This window comes from Thalia democratica, chromosome 6 (genome assembly GCF_965202585.1).
Source record: "Thalia democratica chromosome 6, ktThaDemo2.hap1.1, whole genome shotgun sequence".
In the NCBI taxonomy this organism is placed as follows: Eukaryota; Metazoa; Chordata; class Thaliacea; order Salpida; family Salpidae; genus Thalia; species Thalia democratica.
The window spans coordinates 64,768,179-64,795,250 of NC_139170.1; the positions used below are offsets into that span (position 1 = coordinate 64,768,179).

The following is a 27,072-nucleotide window of genomic DNA, read 5'->3' on the forward strand; positions in this document are numbered from 1 at the left end:
CAAATTTATGTTTTTCCCTCGAATATTAAAACCAATTGTTAGTTAACGTACAACTGTTGTTTATATACTTAAACAGAAAATTAGTTTAAAGACCAGATTTATTCCATTTCATGAACCAGGTTTCTTTGTTATTTTAGAACGTTTTACGTTTGGTCTTCTTCTCCTATACCTACGGTCTGAAGAATGTCAGTTAATTTTTTCTATATTTTTTTGTCCGGTTTCACACTGACCTCCGGTATTTCGCTAAACCTTGATGTAATCTATTCTTCTTTGTGGTTCATTTTAAGTACGAAATGTGCTTTATAACCGGTAAAAGCGAGGCTTTACTCCATGAGCTGGGGGTGCTCTGTCAGCAGGGATCATGACTGAACTAAGTCGGATCCTAGAAGCGACGATGCATTCGTGCCTCGATAGACAAAGACGGCCGTTGGGTCGTCACCGCGTCGAGTACCTTCATGGCTGCGACAAGCGTGCTAAATAATTTGCAAACAAACCATTTGAAGACCGGGGTTATCATTAGAGCAGTTTTCCGCTGCGATTCGTTGAGAGTAAGCCTTTAATCTGGGTCCCGGGACGGTCCAACTCCGACAATAGGCCAGGTCTGTTTGGCGCCGCGCCAGGGCTGCTGGGATCGACCGGTTTGCACGTCAATGGTGCCAGAGGGCCAAAATGACGGGCTCCGGTCCAGCGCGTCTAGTCAGTTCCGGACCACTCAAATTTGCTCGAGCGTAACGTAGATAGATCTAGATTATTTTTGTAGAAAACTAAAGTCTAAATATTATGTATGTTTTAATTGGACATGTTCAAAATCCTACCGCGATCAAAATCAACCGAGTCAAATTCGAAAACCGCTTACCGATCGAGGGTATGGTGAAAGTATAACATTGATAGTGGAAAAAAATAAATAAAAAGTGTAAAAAATTTATAAAATAAATTTATGTACAAAGAAAATTAAAACAAAATCGAATGAATTTTGAACGCTGGTAAATTTTGATAGTATACCGTTTTAATACTGTTTGTTGTAATCGATAAGGTAGTATATAAAACATTTGTAATAGTTTTAAAAAGAATTATTGAACAAATGTTTAAGATCAGTATATTAATAAATTTCAAGTAGTTATTATCAACAATGGATTGAAAAAGTTCAGTGTTAAAACTTTTTTATCAAAATAATTAAGTATCAAGGTTAATGAGCATTCAGTAAATAATTATGTAATGAGTAATCAATAAAAAGTAGTTTAGGACTCATGATTATTAAAATAGAATTATTTGTTTTGTTTAAAATTTAGTCTTTTTTAGTTTAAGTTACCTTAACATTGAATAGTAAATAATAATAGGTTTATAAGTTCTAAATATAACTAAATGAACTAATATGTAGAGTTCTTTTTTTGTACAAAAACTTTTTCAAATCAAAAGTGTACTAAGTTATCCAAGTACACAATGTCAATGAAAGTAAAAGTTGAATGATTTTCATAGACATTACAAATAAAATACTAAACATTTAGGTAGGAAAAGTTTTTATTTATTTATACGTATCTAATATTTTTTATACTTTAAATTTACTTGTTATGCACCTAGAGATGCTATTCTGATAATAATAATAGTCGTAAAAGTTTTTGTTAGTAAATATATTTTCATCATAATTGTATGAGAAAAAATAAGTTCAAACATAAATTAATACTTTTAACATTAGTTAAAAAATAATCTAGGTTTCTATATTTACAAAAATAAGTAGAGGAAGTCAAACTAACATATGTATTAAAACTACTAAAAGTTTTGAGTGTGATATTTGCAAGAAAGTTTATAAGTATACATCACGTTTGGTTGTTCACAAAAAAACTCATACTAGAGAAAAGCCATACAAATGTGAAGATTGTGATAAAAGTTTTACTAAGAAAGGGAGTTTAACAAGACATATGCTAATACGTAGTATTAAAAAAGATTCCCAATGTTAAGTTTGTGGAAAATATTTTGCACAAAAAAGTTATTTAAAGCCACATTTAGTTACTCACACCAAAGAAAAACCATTCAAATGTGATTTATGTGATATAGGTTTTGCTAGGAAAAGTGATTTGAACAAACATTTGTTAATTCTTACTGGAATTATAAAGCATCAATTTGAAATTTGATACTCAATATACTTTACACTAATTTATGAGGCGTTATTTTTATAATGATTTTATATGATGAAGCTATATAATAAAACATAATATTATATAATAAATTTACATAAATTAAGTTTATTTTAAATAAACGTTAACAATAAAAACTGTAATTTTGTATATAATAAAGAATTTAATAGTAAACATCTCCAAGATGAAATTTTGTGGTAAATTAATTTTGTAAACAATATTAAAAAACAATATTAAAAAACAATATTCAAAACAATTTTAAAGGTAAAAAACAACCTAAATTATATCTTAAAATAAACTTAACCTTAACAAAACACGAAGTGTCTTATCCTTTTGATAGTAAACAGAAAAAACATGATAAAATTTGTGGTAAAATAGTTTTGAAGTTTCTTAATTGATAAATTCTTAAAAGTTTTTTGTTTTAAACAACTTAGTTTGTTAATTAGAATAAGTTGAATCTATATTGTAGCATTTTCACCTTTATTCGGGTATTGCTGCGCCCCAATCCAACCTGATAAAATATTAGAACTGCTAACTGACCAAGGGTAAGGGTTGAGAATAAAAAACAAGTTAGTAAATTATTAATAAGATAAACAGATAAAGTAAAAAAAAAAAATATTTTTGTTAGGAGTTCTGCAGGTGGTAGTTGTGCGTTGGTGGGAATTGTGAGTATACCCGTTTATTCATATTATAAGAATTTTTAGAGCTAGTTACTTACTGTTGTATATCATATTTGGTTGGTGAAAAACTTGCATTAAGCGTCTTAATAAAGTTTTAAGTTGTTTTACAAATTGTTTTTTTTTAATACTTAAGTAAGTAATTAAAAAAAAAAAACTATTTGCTATTATTACTTTAGCTGACATTGTTGTTTTGTGTTTTTAAAGCTTTATAAGTAACAATAAAATAACATGAAGCCAAAATATATATAGGGTAAGATTAAGTTATGAGAAAGTAATCAATTCATAAATAGTTAGTCATTTTTATTATGTACTTAAGTTAAAATTGGGAAAATCAATTGACTGGACAATAAAAACTAAGTTTAAACATTCGTCAAATAATACATATAAATAAACTGACAGTAATAATAATAAAGAAAACTTAGGGTGGTGTATTCAACATAAATCATATTTAGAAAAATAAATAAAAACTAAAAATTAATAGATCTAAAATGGGGGTACTTGTAAGTTAGTTCATTTTTTATATTTAACGAATCCTGTATCCGCTTCCGCAATGGCCTTCCAAAATTCAAACTTTAACAATTTAGCTTTTATGTATTGAGCACTTTTATTCCTAGAATTTTCTAACTTATGTGATAAATTACTTTCAGGTTTTTAGTATAGTATACTTATTCAACTTTGTTACGTAGCCTAACTTTAATTAAGCTCGAAGATATTTTTTTTTACTATTTTCATCTTAATTTAGTTTGAATAGATCTTCAAGTAACGGAAAAAACCAAAGTAAACACTACGCAAATACACGTTAAAAAAAAATTATGCATTGTTTATTAATAATATAAAGTATACACTTCTTATTGCTTCAAAATAGTGTCAAGTAATCTTATTGATTTTAACTGAAAAGCAGATTGTTGCTTGACAAGCCACATTTTACAGTTTGCAAAAATTTTCCATAGTTGTAAATCAAACGAGATGTTTTAATTTTTTTTAACACTTAATAGATGTACAAAAGTTTAAGTGTTTAAAAGGACCAAATAAACGCCATTTAACTTGTGGAAGACTAAAGTACTTTAATTTAAGTAAGAGACCGTGCAAAAAATCTTTACTTTTATTTATTATGTTCTACTTTAAATAAAAACTATGTTATTTAAAAAAAAAATAACTTATTTTGTACAGTAGATTAACTGAAATGTAAAATAATAGTAAGTATTAATTAATATTAAATTTAGACAATATTCGAACACAAAATTTTATATGTCGTGTTGGTTGCGATTTAAACAACACTTAGCTACTATTACTAAAAAAAAGAATTCAAATGTGATTTGTGTGACAAGTATTTCACTTTAAGAAGTCATGTTAAGACACATATGTAAATTTGTACTGGAAGAAAACACTTTAAGTTACATGATGTTGGAAAGTTTTCTGCTCTAAAAGGTTATCAAAAAACATTCAGTTACTCGTTCTAAAGAAAGCTTTTTAATTGTGATTTATTTATTAAGAGATTTACTAGAAACGAATCTTCACATACTACTTCAGTAACATCCAATAAAACAACACTTACTTTACAAATAAAGTAAAAAATATATAAATTTTCAAAGTTTTAAATGTCAAATAAGTAAATTTTTAGCTAGTTTATTTATAGCTACGGATGAATTTGGTCAAAGCAAAATTAATATGATTGCAAAAAAGTATTGCTTCTAATGTTTGCAAGAAAAATCTAAAAATAAATATTGTCTAAACGACCATAAGACAGATTATACAGAAAATAAGCCTTACAAATGTGATTCTTGTGATAAAAGTTTTGCTCAAAAACATATATTAATAATTTACATGCTGGTACATAGTAATAAAAAAATTCTCATGTAATTTTTCTGAAAAAAAAAATTATTAAAGGTTACTTTAAACCACATTTAGTTACTCACACCAAAGAAAAAGCATTCAAATGTAATGTTTGTGACAAAAGACTTTCACGGAAAGGTGATTTAGATAAACACATGCTAGTTCAGACTGGTGTTGAGAAATTTCATCGAGTGTTTGTGAAAAGAATTTTTCTCAAATAGGTGATTTGAATCGTCATATGTTGACTCTTACTAAAGTACAACCTATGATATTTGCAAAAAGAAAGTTCTAAAACTAAAAGTGATTTAGTCACACATTTAATCAGAAAATCATATGGTTATGCTTACCTGATTATTATGTCTGAAAATTAGGATTGGGATAAAATCGGTCTTAGGTTGTCTCGGATGCTGTTGTTGTTGATCTTGCGGTAGAGTTCATTATCTATTATTAATAGTTTACAGTGATAGTTATCGTATTAAATTAATATAACGTTACCATTTTCACCTAAATAATTCATAAAGTCTTATATTAAAAAAAATCGAATTTTGATTTTTAAGTACGACAAAAATTGTTTCGCTTTTCTTATTAAAACGTTTTTTAACAATAAAGAGAAAAAAACTTCATTTACAGAATAAATTTAATCATACTTACAACGTTGCTAAAAGCAGGTCAAGCGATGTAAAAAAACAGAACAACTATTGAGAGATACATTATAACTTACGACAACCTTAGATTTCAAAACAACACAACTACGAAGTTTTGAGAAAAGTGTTGCAACTTGATATGTTATCAAATGGTTTTAAAACAATTCAGCTACATTTATACTTGTTTTTCTAGTAAAATTTCTATAAATACTGACTAAGTCATTAAGTTTATTTAGGGGGTGTTTTTTTTTGCTTTATCCTAACAAAAAATTTCTCAATGTCTAACCTAAACGACCAAATTTTCATAAAATAAATAAATTCGACTTTTGGTTTCTTTTAATGGGAAATTTTGTCTTACTTTAAGTTATTTGGCAGTTTTATTCCCAGTTAAGTTTTAATAAGTATAATAAAAAAGTTTCAGCAATTTAAAAGTGCTTTCAGTCTAGTTTATTATTTAAAAAAAACTGTATATATTACAGTTTGCCATTGTTAAATACACAAAAAAAAAATCAATTTAAAATACTTTTCGACAGCCAAGATATTTATTCAGATTAAATTAAATTTTGTTTGCTTGGTTTACTTTAACATTTTTAAAGCGTAAAATTTATAAACTTTGTATTTTAGTAAAACTCAAATGGAAAGAGTAACAAGTACCAAAAATAATTAAAACAAAAATGTTGTTTAAGTTGTTAAAAACTCTTTTATCCTGTAAAACTGTTTTTTTCTTGGAAAATAAAAATGTTTTCAAGTTAGTTTGTTTCTCTACAACTAGATATTTATATAAGGGTTTAAAAATAAAAAAAGTCAAAAACTAAACTTTATTAACAACAGTTGCATATGAAATATAATTTAATATATACAATTGTTATTATATATTATTGTTTACAAAAATTTTTATAACAAATTTTGACCAAAATTATAACAAAAAAGTTCAGTGGTTATAAATTTCTAATTCAGTAATCTGTTGTGCCAAGTTTTCAAAAGTTAATAACCGTTAGTGAAACAAATAAAGAAAAAAAAATTGTATAGTTGTTTTATACTTACAATTTAAATATTTCTTTTCTAATTGCTTTAAAATATTATAATATGATAAGATTATAATCGTCAAAAAGTATCTATAAACTATAAAAAGAAAAAAGAATATACGGTTTCTTAAAATCTTATTATAGTTATATTTTGTGTATTATGCTTTTTAAAAATGGATAACAAACTTAATAAATAAACTTGTTTTCTATTTTATTTAGTTTTCACGTCAAATAGCTTTTGTCTAGCAACTTTAGTTATGGATGAATATGTACCTACTAGAGATAGTCTAAATGCTAAAAGTATTATTTGTGATGTCTGTGAGAAAAGCTTTAAATATAAATCTTATCTAATCAGACACAAAAGAGTTCATTCCGGAGAAAAACCATACAAGTGTGATGTTTGTGATAAAAATTTTACAGCTAAAAATAAATTGGTTGTTTACAAAAGAATTCATACAGGAGAAAAGCCATTCAAATGTGATAGTTGTGATAAAAGTTTTACCACTAAAGGTAATTTAACAAAACACATGTTGGTGCATAATGGTAAAATAGATTTTACATGTCATGTTTGTCATAAAAATTTTGCTCGCAAATCAAGTTTGAAACAACATTCAGTTACTCACACTAAAGATAAACTTTTCAAATGTGATATATGTGACAACAGTTTTGCTCGAAAAAGTCATGTAAAACCACACAAGTTAGTTCATACTAAAATAAAAGAACATCAGTGTGAAGTTTGTGAGAAGAAGTTTTCTCGAAATAGTGATTTGAATCGTCATATGATGACTCATGCTAAAGTCAAATCACATGAATGTGATATTTGCAAAAAAAGTTTTCTCAGAAAAGTAGTTTAGTTAGACACTTTAGAAACTTTATGGATGTGCAGAATGTGGAAAATGGTTTACTGATTGTTCGAATCGTACAAGGCATATAAAAACCCATCATAAAGAGTTAAGTAAAGTACAACAGTCGGAACTGAAGTGCAAAATTCAAAAAACTACCTTAAAACAGTTTCTGAATACAATTCTATTTATAGTTAGCAGTTTGTTATTAAATTAAACTTTTCTGTAAAATTTAAATATTTCCTTTTTTATGTATAATTTTGATTAATACTTATTAGATAATTTATTTTTATATGTTTGAGTTATTTAAATAAAAAAAAAAGATATTTTTTAATCCTATGAATATATAAACTTTTGTTGTGATATCTCTAATTGTAAATTTATTTTAATAAAATTTATAAGACTGTTATTTGCATACATTATTATTTTTTTTTGATTAATTCTAATTTTTTTTAACTATAAATTTGTAAAAAATATTTGTCTGTGACATTAAAATTGGTATAAAGTACCTTTTGTAGTACTTTATAACAAAAACTTTTACATGAATCTTTAAAAAAAATTTTTGTGCATAACTAATTGCCAATTATAATGTAAACCTAACAAGCGTTATTAAATTATTGTTTAATAAAAGTAAAAAAAATCTTATATAGACCATTTTTAATTTACTAATCAGCAGTAAAAATGAGTCATAACAGATTTAACTTTTACTTAAATATCGTTGTATATGACTTTTAATTTAAATTTTTTTAGTTTTACATTTGGCTACAAAAACTAATTATTTGTTAATTTAACGCAAAAAGTATATTATTTATAAAAACAGCGGTAGCTTTTTAATTAAGAGAAAATTTAACAGTTTTTTAAAATGATTGCTTGAATTCTTTAGTGAGCTCACCAAAAAATTTGCTTCTTTCAATAATAGTAGACAGACTCTATGATGAATTTTGTGGTAAAATTATTTCGAAAATAGCTTTTAACAACTTAGTCTATTACTTAAAAAAGGCTTAATTTTAAATACAATAATCACCTTTATTTAAGTATTGCTCAGGACCCGCGTACAAGTTAATGGATTAAAAAAGGATTTTTATTATTAACAAAATAATCTATTAATTGTCTATTAATTGTCTTTAAAACTGCACTTATAGCTTAATACGGGTATTGCTCAGTTATAACCACAATTTCTAACCGATTAAATCTGAACTGTTTACCTGAACTGTGATATGAGTGACAACAGTTTTAGTACAAAAAGTAATATAAAGACACATATGATAGTTTATACTAAAATAAAATAACATCAGTGTGAAGTTTGTTCAAAGAGTTTTCTTGGGAAATTCATTTAAAACGACACATGTTGACCAAATAAAAAGCTCATGTGTGCGATATTTGCACGAAGAAATTTTCTCGGAGAAGCAATTTTGCTGAACACTTTAAAATTCACTTAGGAGAAAAACCTTATGGTTGTGCAGAATTTGGAAAATGGTTCACTAGAAGTTGTAATCGAGATAATCATATACGTACTTGTCATCAATAACTATGTAAAGAAAAGCAATCAGAACTGAAGTGTAAAATTTAAAGAACCATTGTTCATGACTATCATACAATTCTATTTATTGTTTGCAGTTTGTTATAAAATCAAGATTGTCGGTAAACTTTAATTAAATCTTTTTTATGGATAATTTTAATTAATACTACAATTCACTTACTATTTTTTGAGGCTCCAATTTTTTTCGTTATTTTAAATGAAGGAGCTACTTGAATATTAAAATTTTATTTTCTATAGCTATCAGCGTATAAATTTTTTGTTGTTATATCTCTGCTCATAAATTTATACAAATAAAATTTATCCTTAATATGCGTAAACTATTAAGACTGTAATTTTGTATATATTGTACATTATTTATTTTTAAACATTTAAAATTTCAAGATTTAAAATTTGTAATAATAAAATAAGTATTTTAAAAATATCCTAAAACTAGGTTAAAAAATAATTGATAATTAACATTTTCAAAATTGAAAAAAAAATACACGTCGTGTTGTGAGTAGTTAAATTATAACTCTAACTAGTAAATAATATTTACGAAAAAGTAAAGTTCTGTAGTTTTGAAATTCTAAATGCAGTTTATAAATTCTGAACTGGTTTTACTCCAACAATAACGTTAGAAAATTATTATTCAAAATTTATCAATAGTTTCTACAGTAGTTTTTTATTTATGTATACTTAACTTCAGAACTAAATGGATTCCAATTAAGTATTTTACTTCTAACTAATACTATAATGTTCTAAAAAATTTAAGAAACTTAAATGTTTTAACTTATTTTATCATCATTATATAATAGTTTAAACTTACTTACTTTTTTAGTTTTAATAACTAGGATTAGAAAACCTAAACTTGTTTATTTATATTTTGGTATATATATATATGTACTTAAATTTAATACAAATTAAATCTAACAGTTCGAAACATATTATACTAAAAACTTATTTAAGATGTTTTATTAAGAAAACTTCAACAATGTTATATAAGAAAACAAATTGAATTTATTAAATATATTAGTTATAAGAAAAAAATTGTATCTTCTATAATTCAATATACTTTCATGTCTAGTCATTTATTGTCTAAATTTTTAAAAGTCAATAACCGTTAGTGAGTAATTTACGAGATATATTCATACAATTGTTATATACTTATGAATTTTAGTATAAAGAATTACCTAAAACAATATTTTATAAAAATAGAATATAGGTTAATAATCATTAAAAAGTATTTATAAACAATAAAAAAAGAATAAAATTGTTTTATTCAAAAGCTTATTATAGTTATATTTTGTGTAGTATACTATTTGAAATTCGATGACTGACTAAATGAACATAGTGTTGTATTTAATTAATTTATCTTTTACATTTTACATTTAGTTTTTTTCTATAATTAAAACTTTAACTATGGATAAATATGAACCTACAAAAAATAGTCTAAATCCTAAAAGTTTTAAATGTGATGTTTGTAAAAAAAGCTTGTATAAATCAAGTTTAATTGGACAAAAAAAAGAGTTCATACAGGAGAAAAGCCATTCAAATGTGATAGTTGTGACAGAAGTTTTGCTCGAAAAGGAATCTTAACAACTCACATATCAGTACATAGTGGTAAAAAAGAACTTCAATGTTTTGTTTGTTTAAGAGAACTTTCATCAAAAGCTGCACTTAAACAGCACATGGTAAGTACACTAAAGAAAAGTTATTTAAATGTTATTTGTGTGAAAAAAGTTTCTCTCAAAAAGGTAATGTGAAGACACATATGCTAGTTCATACTTGAATAAAAGAACATCAGTGTAAAATTTGTGAGAAGAAATTTTTACTAAAATGTAATTTGTTCCGTCATATGTTAACCCATACTAAAGTTAAAGCTTATGAATGTGATATTTGCAAGAAGAAATTTTCTGAGAAAAGTCATTTAGTCAAACACTTTAGAATTCACTTAGGAGAAAAACCTTATGGTTGTGCAGAGTGTGGAAAATGGTTTATTCAAGCTTCTAACCGAAATACACATATAGGTAATCATCATAAGGAACTTAGTAGAGAACAACAATCAGAACTGAAGTGTAAAATACAAAGAAGTATTATTTATGATTACCTTAAAAGAATATCTAAATACAATTCTAAATAAATTTATATTGATGTTGGTAAGTTAATTAACTGAAAGATTGTTGAAAAGGTACCAATAACTTGTTTGAGCTAAATTTATTTATCAAAACTCTCATCTTTAAACCTATATTGTTATAATTTTTTTTGTTTTATATTATATGTGGATTAAAAACTATTCACGATTTTATAATTTTAACCAATGTTGCAGTTTTAAGCTAAGCTTTAATGTTTTGTTTAATTATTTTATATATTTGATGTGATGTTTTTTTTGTTTAAACTGTTATTTAGAAACTAAAACAGAACAGACTTTTTGTAAATAGAAATTTTTTAAAAAACTATGTTATACAGGTATGCGAACTATAAAGAAAATATTTGTATTACATTATATATAAAAATTGTATATATTGTTTTAACTGTAATGCATTTTTATTTATACTAGCTTTGTTTAAATATTAGGTTTAACTTTGATCTATTTTTGGTAATAAACTAGTATAATTTTTAGCGTTTTGTTTATCTAAATTAAAATTTATTCAAAATAAAACTTGAATCATTTAATGCCAGTTTTATATGCCCTATTTTTTTATGAATATAAACGTGCTTTATAGTTTGAAGGTAATATAGTCAATAAGGAAAATATACGTAAATGCTAGTCTGAGACAGCAAACATCTTAAAGAAATTTCAGATTCTGTTCCCTTATCCTTAACCCAAATTACCAAAAATATTAAAGAACAATAATAACTTTAGTAATTAAAATATGAAATAACACAAAATAAAAGCTTTTTTTCTGTCGCCGCAAATAATCAATTTAGACTGACCTTTTGTGTACTAGCGAATTATGACTAGTTAAAATTTAACCAGGATTATATATTGTTTTAAATATACATGTACTTTTTGTTCATTTTAAGTTAATTTATATAATTATAAAATAAGTTAGAAACTTCTAATCGTTATCTTTCTAAAAAAATATACTAAACTGATGGTTGTTAAAACTTTGAAACCCCTTCATCTAAATATGCAGTTACAAATTAAAATAATCATTATGTATATCAAGTTTAACTAATAAAATTTATTATTTTATTCTTACAGTTAATTAAACGATAATAAAGACGCTCATAATAAGAAGATTTAGGATATGGTGCACGAAGAACTTCTCGGTTATCAAGTTGCACACCAGTTGATATCATCTAACTTATTTTCTAGGACTGGGTCTTATTTTGTGTTTAAAAACAAATAAAAAGTAACAATTTTAAAATTAAAAATTAAGAATACTAACATTACAGGATTAACTTAGATTATAAATACTTATGTATATAGCTTTTTTTTGAATTTTAATAAATAGCTTTTAGAAAATTAATTGATTAATAGCAGTAAATGTTTGTACTGAACTCTAGATCTATTAATATAAAATAAAAAATACATTTTTCTATGGCAATATTTACAAGTAAATTTATTTTTACGACCTGATTTTGTAAGAATACGTCTCAGCAAAAGGTATAAATTAATAAGTTGTATATTTAAATTAAAAAAACAAATTTCGGAAAACTAAAATTACACAAATTAGTCATTAAAAAATTTTACTTTAAATTAACAATTAACTTAGAGATATTTGATGAAAGAGCACACATTGAAATAGTTCAAGTAAAAACCTTAATTTAATTTATTCGTTGTATTTCAATTATAATAATGATTTAAAACAGATATTTGAAATATAAAATTTAAGTTTTACTTGCAAGATATCGTTCATACATAAATAAAAAAAACTTTAAATTACTTATCTTAAGTTTCCAAACAATTGCTAAATACAAAAACTTAATAAGCTTTTTAAAAAGAATAAGGATTTACACATCGAAAATAACTTTTTTTTTAATTAAACAATTAACATGCAAAAAAAAAACTACAAAAATATTATAATTTTGACTTGAATTATTAAAAATTATATTGAAAAACATAAAAGTAAACTCCAAAACAAATGTAAAACGTTTAAGAAATAAGTTAAAATTATTAATACAAAAACTAATAGTTGTGTTTCAAAGTTTACTTATTATCACCTTCTACATAATTAAAAACAATATACCGATATAGTGAAATGTTCTGTTTTAAAAAATATTGAATTATTTATATATCGCGTAAGTTTTCAGGTATAAATAAAGCTTTTAATTGCTCATAAAAAATGAAATCGATTGTTGTCATTTTATATTCCTACTTGAAGTGGCTGTGATAAATCATAAAAAGTTGTGTCATTTCATTATGATATCAAAAACATAAAAATATATGTAATAGAACTCATAAAAACTTGTAATTGAATAAAAAAAAATAATATTGAGATCAAAAAGTCTTTCGGACTGATGAGCTCTTGGAACAAAATTAGTTAGCCAAATAAAAATTTGAAAAAATAAAAAAGTTATATTACTCTTCTTTTACAAAGTGGTACCTCTAATTGAGTGTATAACTATCGAAATTAGGAGTAACACATTTATATAAAAGAATATATCATCAACAAAAGCAATCATATTATTTTTGATTACATAAAACATTTATGATTAATTGAAAATTTTCTTAAAAATTTCTTGACATAATATTGACAAACTGTTGACATTGTTAAATTTAATTATTTAGATTTTATAAATTACTCTCATTGATTTAAATATAACATTTTATTATGTTTTCATGCTTATAAACACTTTTTTGTTATATATCGACAGTAGAAATAAAAAATCATTTTTTAAGTACTTGATTTAACTAAAAATACATTTTATTAATAAATTTAAGTTTGAGTTTATATGTTTTTATTGCTTTTACATTTATATAGTAGCATTTTCTTAGTATTGACGTCGTTTGTAAACCAAAGTTTACGTAAATAAAAGGTTTTTTACGTACAGTAACCTGTCAACTAGGTACGAACTGCCAGTATTATTTTCGGTTAACTAGTACCTTTTAGCCAAAAAATGCCGTGTATAGATATCAAATTAGAATAGACTTCAGTTTTAAAGATTAAAATTATCCTTAATTGTCCTGGTTAGCCTATATGACCTGAGATTGTGGTCATGACAATCATGACAATTACATGTAAAAAAATTATTAAAAGGCAAACATATAAAGGTCTTAAGCACTTTTTTAAAACCTAATACCGCCATTATTGACTACAAAATCTACAGTCTATTTCCTCCCAAGAGCACTACACCATTTTATCTTTTATTGTTGTGTTTTCCACCAACACTACCAGTTAAAGTACAAATACTAGATAATCTTATGTATGCATGAACAATATTTTAAAACCTTAGTTATAAACTTTGTAAAGACTGCTCAAGCAAAATTATTAAGATAAGTGAGAATGTATGATTAAACACCGCTTTCGTTTAATTTTGTCTTTCAAATTTACAGGGGTTGTACTATACACCAGTTAAAAAACTTAAAAGTCTTAATATAGACGTTATTTTTATCATAATGATCTTTAATATTTAACAAAAAATACAACTTTTACAAAACAATTATTTTTATAAAATTACTTCGTATTGTTATCAAAAAAAAGTTTCAGTATATAAATTGATTTAAATTAAATAGTTACACTTTATGTTTTCTTTGTAAACTTCAACAAAACATACGGTTAAAAATTAAAAAGATGTAAATATTTTATAAGTCAGGTTAGAATATAAACAAGTGTTTTACCTAGTTTTAACTCTTACAGCTGGAAATACTAAATAATGAGCATTTTATGAAATAATACAAAAAGTTATGATTACAAATAGCATTATACCTAGACTATTACTACAAAATTAAATTTTAAACAAAAATGCTGAAAGTTTAAAAACAACTATTAAATAAAAATTAGTTGATTTATTTTATAAAACATCGTTTATTAACAAGTACTGTAAAATAATAAGTGAAGAATATATATACCTTAATTTATGTGTATTGAAAAGTTCTTTTACTTAGAAATAATTAAATTATAGTACTATAAGTTATTATAATAATATAATAGAGTATAGTACTAATTAAATTAATAATAATTTAACAATAATAATTGAAAATTTTACGTTTTACACATACGTTATAAATATAAACGTAGGAGTATTTAACTTATTTCTTGTTAAAAATGTTATTAAAATTTTACTTAGGTTCATGTAAAAATGAATGAGGCAAAATTGAAGAAAGAAATGAAATTTAATTTTAATTATAGTGCTTGTAAGAAAACTTTTAAGTTTAAGTAAAAATTGACTATTTACAGAAGAATTCATACAGGAGAAAAGCCATACATATGTGAAGAGTGTGATAAAAGTTTTTATCAAAAAAGTAGTTTAACAATTCACATGTTGGTACATAGTGGTGAGAAAAAATTTCAATGTCATGTTTGTTTAAAAAAGTTTGATCAAGAAGGTTATTTAAACAAACACATGTTAACTCACACTAAAGGTAAATCATTCAAATGTGGTCAATGTGACATAAGTTGTACTCAAAAAGTTATGTAAAACTTCATATGTTAGTTTATACTGGTAAGAAAGGTTTTAGTTGTGAAGTTTGTGAGAAAAAGTTTTCTCAGAAAAGTAATTTGAAACGTCATATGTTGACTTATACCAGAAACGTAGCTAGCCAAAAAAAGTTACGAGTCTGCAAAAATTAAAACATCTGAAATAACATTTCTAGCAGGAACACAGCAATTTAAACTACCTATAATCTTATTGAATTTAATCTAAAAATATGCAGTTATGTTAATACATCAAAAATGGGATGTTGAAGTACGAGTGATAACTGTATAGAAGGCAATTTAGTTTGCTCCACAACCCCTATGACTCTATATGTCATGCCACTTGTGTAAACCCAGAAAACATTCATTAAAAATAAGTATAAAAAATCATAATTAGCTCAAAAATATTTTTATCGTTTTGAAATTCAAACACTTATCGTAGTCAACAGTAACAACAAGTTATGCAAATTTTTGTAACAAAAAATTGTATGATTTTGACTTTTGAAGCTACAGCTTCCATTAGAATCATTTTTGCAACGCAGCTTTTTGACAAATTAAAGCTTTAACGCGCTAAATATTACAATTTGGATGTATTTAATTCGTTTAATTTTTACTACACTAAAAATGCTAAAGAATGCATATATGTTCAGACTAACTTTTAGGAGTGCTTGACTAAGTATAAAAGTATAAATAAACGATAATTCTTTTTTTCACAATTGATTTTGTACACTAAACAACTTTTGTTTAAATCTCTTTCCTTTGCAATTCTAATACTGGTGTTGTAACATTCTTCGAATTTCTTCATTATACATTACTTCGATAGTTTTTTGTTTTGCTTTTTAAAACACACGATATATCTCCAATAATAGTTTTAAAACTACTGGGAACTTCTCAGGTCCGTATATATTAGGTTGAGTTAGGTTACTATACTATCATGTAGAATTTAGTTTGATCATCAAATTCGAAATATTTTAATAAAAACTGGTTAGTATTAAAATTAGCAAATTATTTTTGAAACCTAAAACAACATGAAATGATTTAATTTTAGTGCCAATTTAAAGAAAGTGTTCAACTATATTTATGTATAAGAATGTTGTATTCAAGTATCGGAAACGTTCATTATTATAAAGTACAAGAAACAAAACTGAAAAAATTACAAAAAACAGATATTTATAAAAAATAATATCCTAAAAGGGTTGCTAGAATCTTATTTACTAAAAACTTTTTTTTTTTTTCTATTAGAAATAAAAATAAGTGTTTATGTAACATCAATTTTCTTGAAATGAAAAAAAAGATTAACTTTTATACTTAAGTATAACAAATAAAGCTGCATTTTTATTTCAGAAATAAAACAAAGGTTGCCTAGAAGTTTTGTTTTGTAAACAGGCTCTTAATACTTAAGCTTTTTATGACATGATGTTTTAGTTAACTTTGGAAAGGTTGTACAATCAAGTTTGCTAAAATAAGTTAAAATTTAAGTAAGATTAAACAATGTTTTTATTGAGTAATTAAAATTTCATACAATTCTCTACATATTTTTTTAGGTCAACACTTTAATCCAGTGTATAACTGTGTTTTTTATAAACTTGTACTTTTTTCTTGAATCTTTATTTTCCTCAAAAATAACATTCGATTTTAACATTCCGTTCAAAAAGTTTGTTGCTGTGCTTCAAGCAAAAAGTATTCGAAAAAGTCTCAAACTAGAATAATAACTTGTTTTTTGTCTTATTTGAAATTCATAACTAAAAGTTTATAATTTAAAAAAACATGTTAAATACAAGTTAATAATTATAACACATTATGGTTTCTTTTTACTAGTTTAAAGTAGTTTTGTAATAGTTTTAAAAAAAATAGATCGTTTTATCTAACTAAACTATTACGCTTATCTGAAAATTTCATACCTATGAAAGCGTTGCAAAGGTTCGAAAATAGTTTCTAACCTTAAGAATTCTTACATTTTAACATGTAAGCAACTCTTCTCAAAGTGTGTAGAATATCAGTGGGGAAATAAGGGTGGGGAAATAAGGGTCAATTTTAAGTGGTCCTCAAAGTGTGTAATATGTCTCAAGTGGACAATTTTGAGTATCAATGGGAGTTCAGGGTTGCCAAAAACCTGGATAAACCTGAAATTCGAAAATTTGGCTGAAACAACTGCTGAGTAATTTTGAAAATAACCTGGAACTACAAACAAATTTTAATTGTTAAGAACTAAAATTTTGGTTTGGCATGAAAAATCCATCAAAAAGATCACGTTTTTGTCACAATCAATTTTTTTTTATTGAAAACACATCTAAGGTAGCATTACAATATCTTTACAATGTTATTATACCGATTAACAAAGGTTTAACCTTAAACCTAATTTTAAACTAAAAATAGACCTAAAAACGTGCAATTTCAACCACCCTTAGAAAATTTCTCAAAAACCAGTGTCCACCCTTTTTATGTCAATATAAATTAATTTTAATGTACAACTGGTATGAGCTACATTAGCACAAATAATTTAACACGACACAGAAATATAAATTTTAAAAAGCATTATAACAATTAGTTTAATGACAACTAAACAGACACGCTAATAGTTTTTATAATTGACAATCGAATCAAACAACACATGCTTGTATTAATTACTATTAGCTGAAAAATACAAACTTTAAACAGTTAAAATTTAAATTTCTGAAGTTTATAAAACAACAAAGTTATTACTAGTAAGTAATCATTGTATCAATTTAAGGCGACTACTTTAAAGCAAAACTATATATAAAATAAAATATAGTATTAAATAAAAAAAATGTTTTTTTATTTTTTAATACGACACAGACTGATCTGATGTCCTTACAAAATATTTTATTTCACATTAAAGAAAATAAAAAGTTCACTTATATTTAACTAACTTATATATCAGTGGTGTTCAACATTTTAAAATTTGTTTACACCAAACTACTAAAATATAAATTCTGTGAATACAAGACTACAAAAATTTAAATAATAATAAAAGAAAAATACTATATACATGATTTGTGTGTATTAGTATATAAAAAATGTGTTAAGAACTAGTTAACATAACATATAAATTGCTTTTTATAAATGATAAAGACAAAATAACCGCATTTTAATTATTTTTTTGATTTCAAATTTTTTTGTGCACAGTAAAATAATTTATAAGTACATTAGTTTGTACATGTGCATACCGTAAAGATTACTGGATTCAGTTTATTTATCTACATTTAAAAGGTGTTTTCTTCTACCTTATCAGAACCTTTTTTTTCGTTTTAATTAATGTTTTGACTAAACGATAACAATATCTCAAGTTTAATAAACTTTAATTTTGATCAACTTGTATTTGCAGATTAAATATAGATTAGTTTGTATTCTCTTTTTTACTACTTGGCATTTTTAATCTCTCTGATGGTGTAACAAAAAAATTTTTGCAATTAAGGTGTGCTTCTGTCTAGTTTTTTATATAAACTAGAATGTAGTTTATTATTTCATAACCTGGCAGATTTGTACAGATATTAGTTTGCCTTCGTAAGATATACAAATATTTAACACAAAAAAACATATAATAATTAAATATAAAAAAAAAGTATTTAAAGTTTAAATTTAGATTAAAGTAAAATTTTTGTATATTGCTTAGTTTAACATTTTTAAACATAAAATTCTAAAACATATGTATCTTAGTTTAACTTTTAAATAAAAAATAACCAATTGTTGTCCGACTCGATATCCGTCCGGTTCTTTTGTACACCAGGTCTTTAGACAATATTTTTAAGCGTTTTTTTATCGTTCAATAAACAACAGTTAGTGCTATATTTTTAAAAACAAAAGTAAATTAACAGTTTTACTCTTGATAATAAGAGTGTTTTGAAATAAATTTTTTCTCTGCATTTAGCAATTAATTTTACTATTTAAAGTTAAAATAACCTTAAAATATATAATTTTCATTAATAGTAATTGCATCTAAAATAAATTTAATGTACACAACTTTAATTGTTTATTTGTGATTATTTAAGTTTCAAACTATTTTAATCGATTTTGACTAAGTAATGTAACAGGTAGTCTAACTAGTAAGACTTTGAGAAGTGTTAACTAAATCTAAAAAACAATCCTAATACATTGTAAAATAAGTTCTTATATTTAAAATAGATAAAATGTTCATTTAGTACTGTTTTATAACATATATACTGTTTTTGACTACAACTTATTAAATTTAACAAACTTTGATGAAAGTTTTTCAATTAATCACATTTGTTTTATGAAATAGTTTTTATTGATTGAAAATTAGTATTAAACAATTAATTAATTTTTAATATAATGTAAGTTTATCAACATTTGTTTTTTACACACTATTGAACATAAACTCTAGCACTTAAGTTTAAAATTATGTGTGATTCTGGTCAAAACAAAAACAATAATGTTGTTGAAAGTGCTTCTTGTGATGTTTGCAAAAAGACTTTCAAAACTGAATTCTATTTGAAAGTTCACAAAAGAATACACACAGGAAAAAAACTATACAAATGTGAAATTTGTGACTAAAAATCTATCATTAAGGGCCATTTAACATTAATTTAAAAATATTTTTTTACTACTAGAAATAAAAATAAGTGTTTATTTAACATTAATTTTCTTGAAATGAAAAAAAAAAATTAACTTTTATACTTAAGTATAACAAAATAAAGCTCCATTTTTTTTTTAAGAAATAAAACAAAGGTTGCCTAGAAGTTTTGTTTTGCAAACAGGCTTTTAATACTTAAGCTTTTTATGACATAATGTTTTAGTTAAACTTTGAAAAGGTTGTACAATCGAATTTGCTAAAATAAGTTAGAACTAAAGTAATGTTGAACAACGTTTTTATTGAGTAATTAAGATTTCATATATTGCCCTTCATATTTTTTTTACGTTTTTTACATATTTTATTTTAATCAAGTGTATACCTGTGTTTTTCATAAACTTGTACTTTTTTCTAGAAGCTTTATTTTTCTCATAAATAACATTCAATTTCAACATTCCGTTCAAAAAGTTTGTTGCTCTGCTTCAAGCAAAAAGTATTCGAAAAAGTCTCTAACTAGAATAATAACTTGTTCTTCGTCTTATTAGAAATCCATAACTAAAAGTTTATAATTTAAAAAAACATGTTAAATACAAGTTAATAATTAAAACACATTATGGTTTCTTTTTACTAGTTTAAAGTAGTTTTATAATAGTTTTAAAAAAAATAGATCGTTAAATCTAACTAAACTATTACGCTTATCTGAAAATTTCATACCTATGAAAGCGTTGCAAAGGTTTGAAAATAGTTTCTAACCTTAAGAAATCTTGCATTTCTACATGAAAGCAGCCCTTCTCAAAGTGTGCAGGATGTTAGTTGAGAAATAAGGGTCAATTTTAAGTGGTCCTTAAATTGTGTAATATGTCTCAAGTGGACAATTTTTGGTATCAGTGGGCGTTCAAGGTTGCCAAAAACCTGGATAAACCTGAAATTCGAAAATTTGGCTGAAACAACTGCTGAGTAATTTTGAAAATATCCTGGAACTACAAACAAATTTTAATTGTTAAGAACTAAAATTTTGGTTTGGCATGAAAAATCCATCAAAAAGATCACGTTTTTGTCACAATCAATTTTTTTATTAAAAAAACATCTAAGGTAGCATTACAATATCTTTACAGTGTTATCATACTGATTAACAAAGGTTTTACCTTAAACTTAAGTTTAAACTAAAAATAGACCTAAAAACGTGCAATTTCATAAACCCTAAGGAAATTTCTCAAAAACCAGTGTCCACCCTGTTTATGTCAATATAAATTAACTTTGTAAAAATGTACCACTGGTATGAGCTACATTAGCACAAATAGTTTTACACAACACTGAAATATAAATTTTAAAAAGCATTATAACAATTAGTTTAATGACAACTAAACAGACACGCTAATAGTTTTTATAACTGACAATCAAATCAAACAACACATGCTTGTATTAATTATTATTAGCTGAAAAGTATAATTTTTAAACATGTAAAACTTAAATTTCTGGAGTTTACAAAAAAAAAACTAAGTTATTACTAGTAAGTAATCATAGTATCAATTTAAGGCGAATACTTTTAAGCAATCTATATATAAAATAAAATATAGTAATAAATAAAAAAATGTTTTTTTATTTTTTAATACGACACAGACTGATCTGATGTCCTTACAAAATCTTTTATTTCACATTAAAGAAAATAAAAAGTTAACTTATATTTAACTAACTTATATATCAGTAGTGTTCAACGTTTTAAAATCTGTGTACACAAAACTATTGAAATCTAAATTTTGTGAACACAAGACTAAAAAAATTTTAAATAATAATAAAAGAAAACTACTATATTCATGTTTTGTGTGTTTATTATTAGTATACAAAAAATGTGTTAAGAACTAGCTAACATAACATATAAATTGCTTTTTATAAAATATAAAGACAAAATAACTGCATTTTAATTATTTTCTTCATTTCAATTTTTTTGAGCACAGTCGAATAATTTATAAGTACACTAGTTAGTACAGGTGCATACCGTAAAGATTACTGAATTCAGTTTATTTATCTAAATTTAAAAGGTGTTTTCTTCTACCTTATTAGAACCTTTAATTTTTCGTTTTAGTTAATGTTTTGAATAAACTACAACAATATCTCAAGTTGAATAAACTTTAATTTGATCAACTTATATTTGAAGATAATATATAGATTAGTTTGTATTCTCTTTTTTACTACTTGGCACTTTTATCTCCCTTATGGTGTAACAAATTTTTTTTTGCAATTAAGGTGCGCTTCTGTCTAGTTTTTTATATAGACTAGAATGTAGTTTATTATTTCATAACCTGGCAAATTTGTACAGATATTAGTTTGCCTTCGTAAGATATACAAAAAAGCATAAATTAAATAAGTATTAAAAATTAAATATTTAAAGTTTAAATTTAGATTAAAGTTAACTTTTTGTATATTGCTTAGTTTAACATTTTTAAACATAATATTTTAAAACATATGTATCTTAGTTTAACTTTAAAATAGAAAATAACCAATTGTTGTACGACGGATCCGAAAGGTTATTTTGTACAACAGGTCCTTAGACAATATTTTTAAGCGTTTTTTTTATCGTTCAATAAACAAAACTTTGTGCTATATTTTTAAAAACAAAAGTAAATAAACAGTTTTACTCTTGATAATAAGAGTGTTTTAAAATAAGTTGTTTCTATGCATTTAGCAATTAATTTTATTATTCAAAGTTAAAATAACCTTGAAATATATAAACTTCGTTAATAGTAATTGCATCTAAAATATAATCTAATGTACACAACTTTAATTATTTATTTGTGATTATTTAAGTTTTAAACTATTTTAGTCGATTTTGACTAAGTAATGTAACAGGTAATCTAATTATTAAGCATTGAGAAGTGTTAACTAAATCTAAAAAACAATCCTAATATATTGTAAAATAAGTTCTTATATCTAAAATACATAAAATATTCATTTAGTACTATTTTATAACATATATACTGTTTTTGATTTCAACTTATTAAATTTAACAAACTTTGATGAAATATTTTTAATTAATCACATTTGTTTAATGAAATAGTTTTTATTGATTGGAAATTAGTATTAAACATTTTATTATTTTTTATTTTAAACTAAGTTCATCAACTTCTGTTTTTTACACACTATTGAACATAAATTCTAGCACTTAAGTTTAAAACTATGTGTGATTCTGCTCAAAACAAAAACAATAATGTTGTTAACAGTGCTTTTTGTGATGTTTGCAAAAAAACTTTCAAAACTGAATCCTATTTGAAAGTTCACAAAATAATACACAGAGGAAAAAAAATATACAAATGTGAAATTTGTGACAAAAAATTTATCATTAACGGCCACTAACAAGTCATATGCTAGTACATAGTGGTAAAAGCGAGTTTCAATGTTATGTTTGTCTTAAGAATTTTGCTCACGAATCTAATTAAAAACAACATTTCGTTACACATACCAAAGATAAACTGTTTAAATGTGATGTTTGTGAAAAAATTTTTAGTTGGAAAAGTAATTTAAAGACACACATGATAGTTCATTCTGGTATAAAAGATTATCAGTGTGAAGTTTGCAAGAAGAAGTTATCTTAAAAAGGTCATTTAAAACGACATATGTTGACTCATACTAAAGTGAAAGCTCATGAATGTGATATTTGCAAGAAGAAGTTTACTCGTAAAGGTGATTTAGTCGAACACTTTAGAATTCACTTAGGAGAAAAACCATACGGTTGTGCAGAATGTGGAAAATGGTTCACAACTAGTTCAAATCGATGTAGGCATATACGTACTCATCATATGGAGCTTAGTCCAAAAAGTCAATCAGAACTGAAGTGTAAAATACAAAGAAGTATTGTTTATGACTATCTTAAAACAATTTCTGAATACAATTCAAATTATTGTAAGTAGTTTGTTATAAAAAACTCTTTTTTATGTATAATTTTGAATAATACTATTTATACTTTACACTAATTTATGAGGCGTTATTTTTATAATGATTTTATATGATGAAGCTATATAATAAAACATAATATTATATAATAATTTTACATAAATTAAGTTTATTTTAAATAAACGTTAACAATAAAAACTGTAATTTTGTATATAATAAAGAATTTAATAGTAAACATCCCCAAGATGAAATTTTGTGGTAAATTAATTTTGTAAACAATATTAAAAAACAATATTCAAAACAATTTTAAAGGTAAAAAACAACCTAAATTATATCTTAAAATAAACTTAACCTTAACAAAACACGAAGTGTCTTATCCTTTTAATAGTAAACAGAAAAAACATGATAAAATTTGTGGTAAAATAGTTTTGAAGTTTCTTAATTGATAAATTCTAAAAAGTTTTTTGTTTTAATCAACTTAGTCTGTTACTTAGAATAAGTTGAATCTATATTGTAGCATTTTCACCTTTCCAACCTGATAAAATATTAGAACTGCTAACTGACCAAGGGTAAGGGTTGAGAATAAAAAACAAGTTAGTAAATTATTAATAAGATAAACAGATAAAGTAAAAAAAAAAATATCAGTATACCCGTTTAGTCATATTATAAGAATTTTTAGAGCTAGTTACTTACTGTTGTATATCATATTTGGTTGGTGAAAAAATTGCATTGAGCGTCTTAATAAAGTTTTAAGTTGTTTTACAAATTGTTTTTTTTTTTAATAATTAAGTAAGTAATTAAAAAAAAAACTGTTTGCTATTATTACTTTAGCTGACATTGTTGTTTTGTGTTTTTAAAGCTTTATAAGTAACAATAAAATAACATGAAGCCAAAATATATATAGGGTAAGATTAAGTTATGAGAAAGTAATCAATTCATAAATAGTTAGTCATTTTTATTATGTACTTAAGTTAAAATTGGGAAAATCAATTGACTGGACAATAAAAACTAAGTTTAAATATTCGTCAAATAATACATATAAATAAACTGACAGTAATAATAATAATAAAGAAAACTTAGGGTGGTGTATTCAACATAAATCATATTTACAAAAATAAATAAAAACTAAAAATTAGTAGATCTAAAATGGGGGTACTTGGAAGTTAGTTCGTTTTTTATATTTTAAGAATCCTGTTTCCGCTTCCGCAATGGCCTTCAAAAATTCAAACTTTAATAATTTAGCTTTTATGTATTCAGCACTTAAATTCCTAGAGTTTTCTAACTTATGTGATAACTTACTTTCAAGTTTTTAGTATAGTATACTTATTCAATTTTGTTACGTAGCCTAACTTTAATTAAGCTCGAAGATAATTTTTTAACTATTTTTATCTTAATTTAGTTTGAATAGAACTTCAAGTAACGGACAAAACCAAAGTAAAAACTACGCAAATAAACGTTAAAAAAATATGGATAGTTTATGAATAATATAAAGTATACACTTCTTAATTGCTTCAAAATAGTGTCTAATAATCTTATTGATTTTAACTAAAAAGAAGATTGTTGCTGGACAAGCCACATTTTACAGGTTGCAAAAATTTTCCATAGTTGTAAATCAAACGAGATGTTTTAATTTGTTTTTAAACACTTATCAGTTGTACAAAAGTTTAAGTATTAAAAAGGACCAAATAAATGCCATTTAACTTGTAGAAGAGTAACTAAACTACTTAAATTTAAGTAAAAAACCGTGCAAAAAGTCTCTAGTTTTATTTTTTATGTTCTACTTTAACTAAAAATTATTTTATTAAAAAAACTAAAATAACCTATTTTCTACAGTAGATTAACTGAAATGTAAAATAATAGTAAGTATTGATTAATACTAAATTTAGACAATATTCGAAAACTAAATTTTATATGTCTTGTTGGTTGCGATTTAAAACAACCTTTAGCTACTATTACTAAAAAAAAGAATTCAAATGTGATTTGTGTGACAAGCATTTCACTTTAAGAAGTCATGTTAAGACACATATGTAAGTTTGTACTGGAATAAAAACCTTTAAGTTACATGATGTTGGAAAGTTTTCTGCTCTAAAAGGTTATCAAAAAACATTCAGTTACTCGCTCTAAAGAAAAGCTTTTTAATTGTGATTTATGTATTGAGAGATTTACTAGAAACGAATCTTCACATGTTACTTCAGTAAAATCCAGTAAAACAACACTTAATTTACAAGTAAAGTATAAAATATTTAAGTTTTCAAAATTTTAAATGTCAAATAAGTAAATTTTTAGCTAGTTTATTTATAGCTATGGATGAATCTGGTCAAAGCAAAATTAATATGATTGCAAAAAAGTATTACTTCTTATGTTTGCAAGAGAAGATCTAAAAATAAATATTGTCTAAACGACCGTAAGACAGATAATACAGAAAATAAGCCTTACAAATGTGATTCTTGTGATAAAAGTTTTGCTTAAATACATAAATTAATAATTCACATGTTGGTACATAGTAGTAAAAAAAATTTTAATGTAATTTTTCTGAAAAATAAAAATTATTAAAGGTTACTTTAAACCACATTTAGATACTCACACCAAAGAAAAACGCTCAATTGTGAAGTTTATGACAAAAGATTTTCATGGATGAAATTATTTAAAGAAACATATGCTAGTTCAAACTGGTGTTAAGAATTTTCAATGTAGTGTTTGTGAGAAGAATTTTTCTCAAATAGGTGATTTGAATCGTCATATGTTGACTCTTACTAAAGTACAACCTATGATATTCGCAAAAAGAAAGTTCTAAAACAAAAAGTGATTTAGTCACATATTTAATCAGAAAATTATATGGTTATGCTTACTTGATTATTATGTCTGAAATTAGGATTAAGATGAAACAGGTCTTAGGTTGTCTCGGATGCTGGTGTTGTTAATCTTGCGGTAAAGTTCATTATCTATTATTAATAGTTTATAGTGATAGTTATCGTATTAAATTTATATAACGTTACCGTTTTTACCTAAATAATACATAAAGTCTTTTATTTAAAAAAATTTAATTTTGATTTTTAAGTACGACAAAAATTGTTTCGCTTTTCTTATTAAAACTTTTTTTAAAAATAAAGAGAAAAACTTCACTTTCAGAATAAATTTAATTATACTTATAACGTTGCTAAAAGCAGGTTAAGCGATGTATAAAAACAGAACAACTATTGAAAGATACATTTCAAAACGACAACTATGAATTTAAAAAACAACACAACTACGAAGATTTGAGAAAGTGTTGCAATTTGATATGTTATCAAATGGTTTTAAAACAATTCAGCTATTTTTATACTTGTTTTTCTAATAAAATTTCTATAAATACTGACCAAGTTATTAAGTTTATTTAAGT

At 24.3% G+C, this 27,072-nt stretch overlaps 1 protein-coding gene across 1 annotated transcript in view; it reads left to right on the plus strand.

The window, feature by feature from the left end:
* The first annotated feature begins 361 nt into the window (after window positions 1-361).
* LOC145839331 (uncharacterized) overlaps window positions 362-27,072 on the plus strand; it is a 28,419-nt gene continuing 1,708 nt past the window's right edge. The window contains exons 1-8 of the mRNA XM_082946919.1: window positions 362-470; window positions 595-733; window positions 1,775-1,902; window positions 3,808-3,817; window positions 6,670-7,127; window positions 10,550-10,698; window positions 15,018-15,140; window positions 23,465-23,553. Coding sequence (XP_082803045.1) covers window positions 362-470; window positions 595-733; window positions 1,775-1,902; window positions 3,808-3,817; window positions 6,670-7,127; window positions 10,550-10,698; window positions 15,018-15,140; window positions 23,465-23,553 — 1,205 coding nt within the window. The remainder of the gene's footprint in view (window positions 471-594; window positions 734-1,774; window positions 1,903-3,807; window positions 3,818-6,669; window positions 7,128-10,549; window positions 10,699-15,017; window positions 15,141-23,464; window positions 23,554-27,072) is intronic.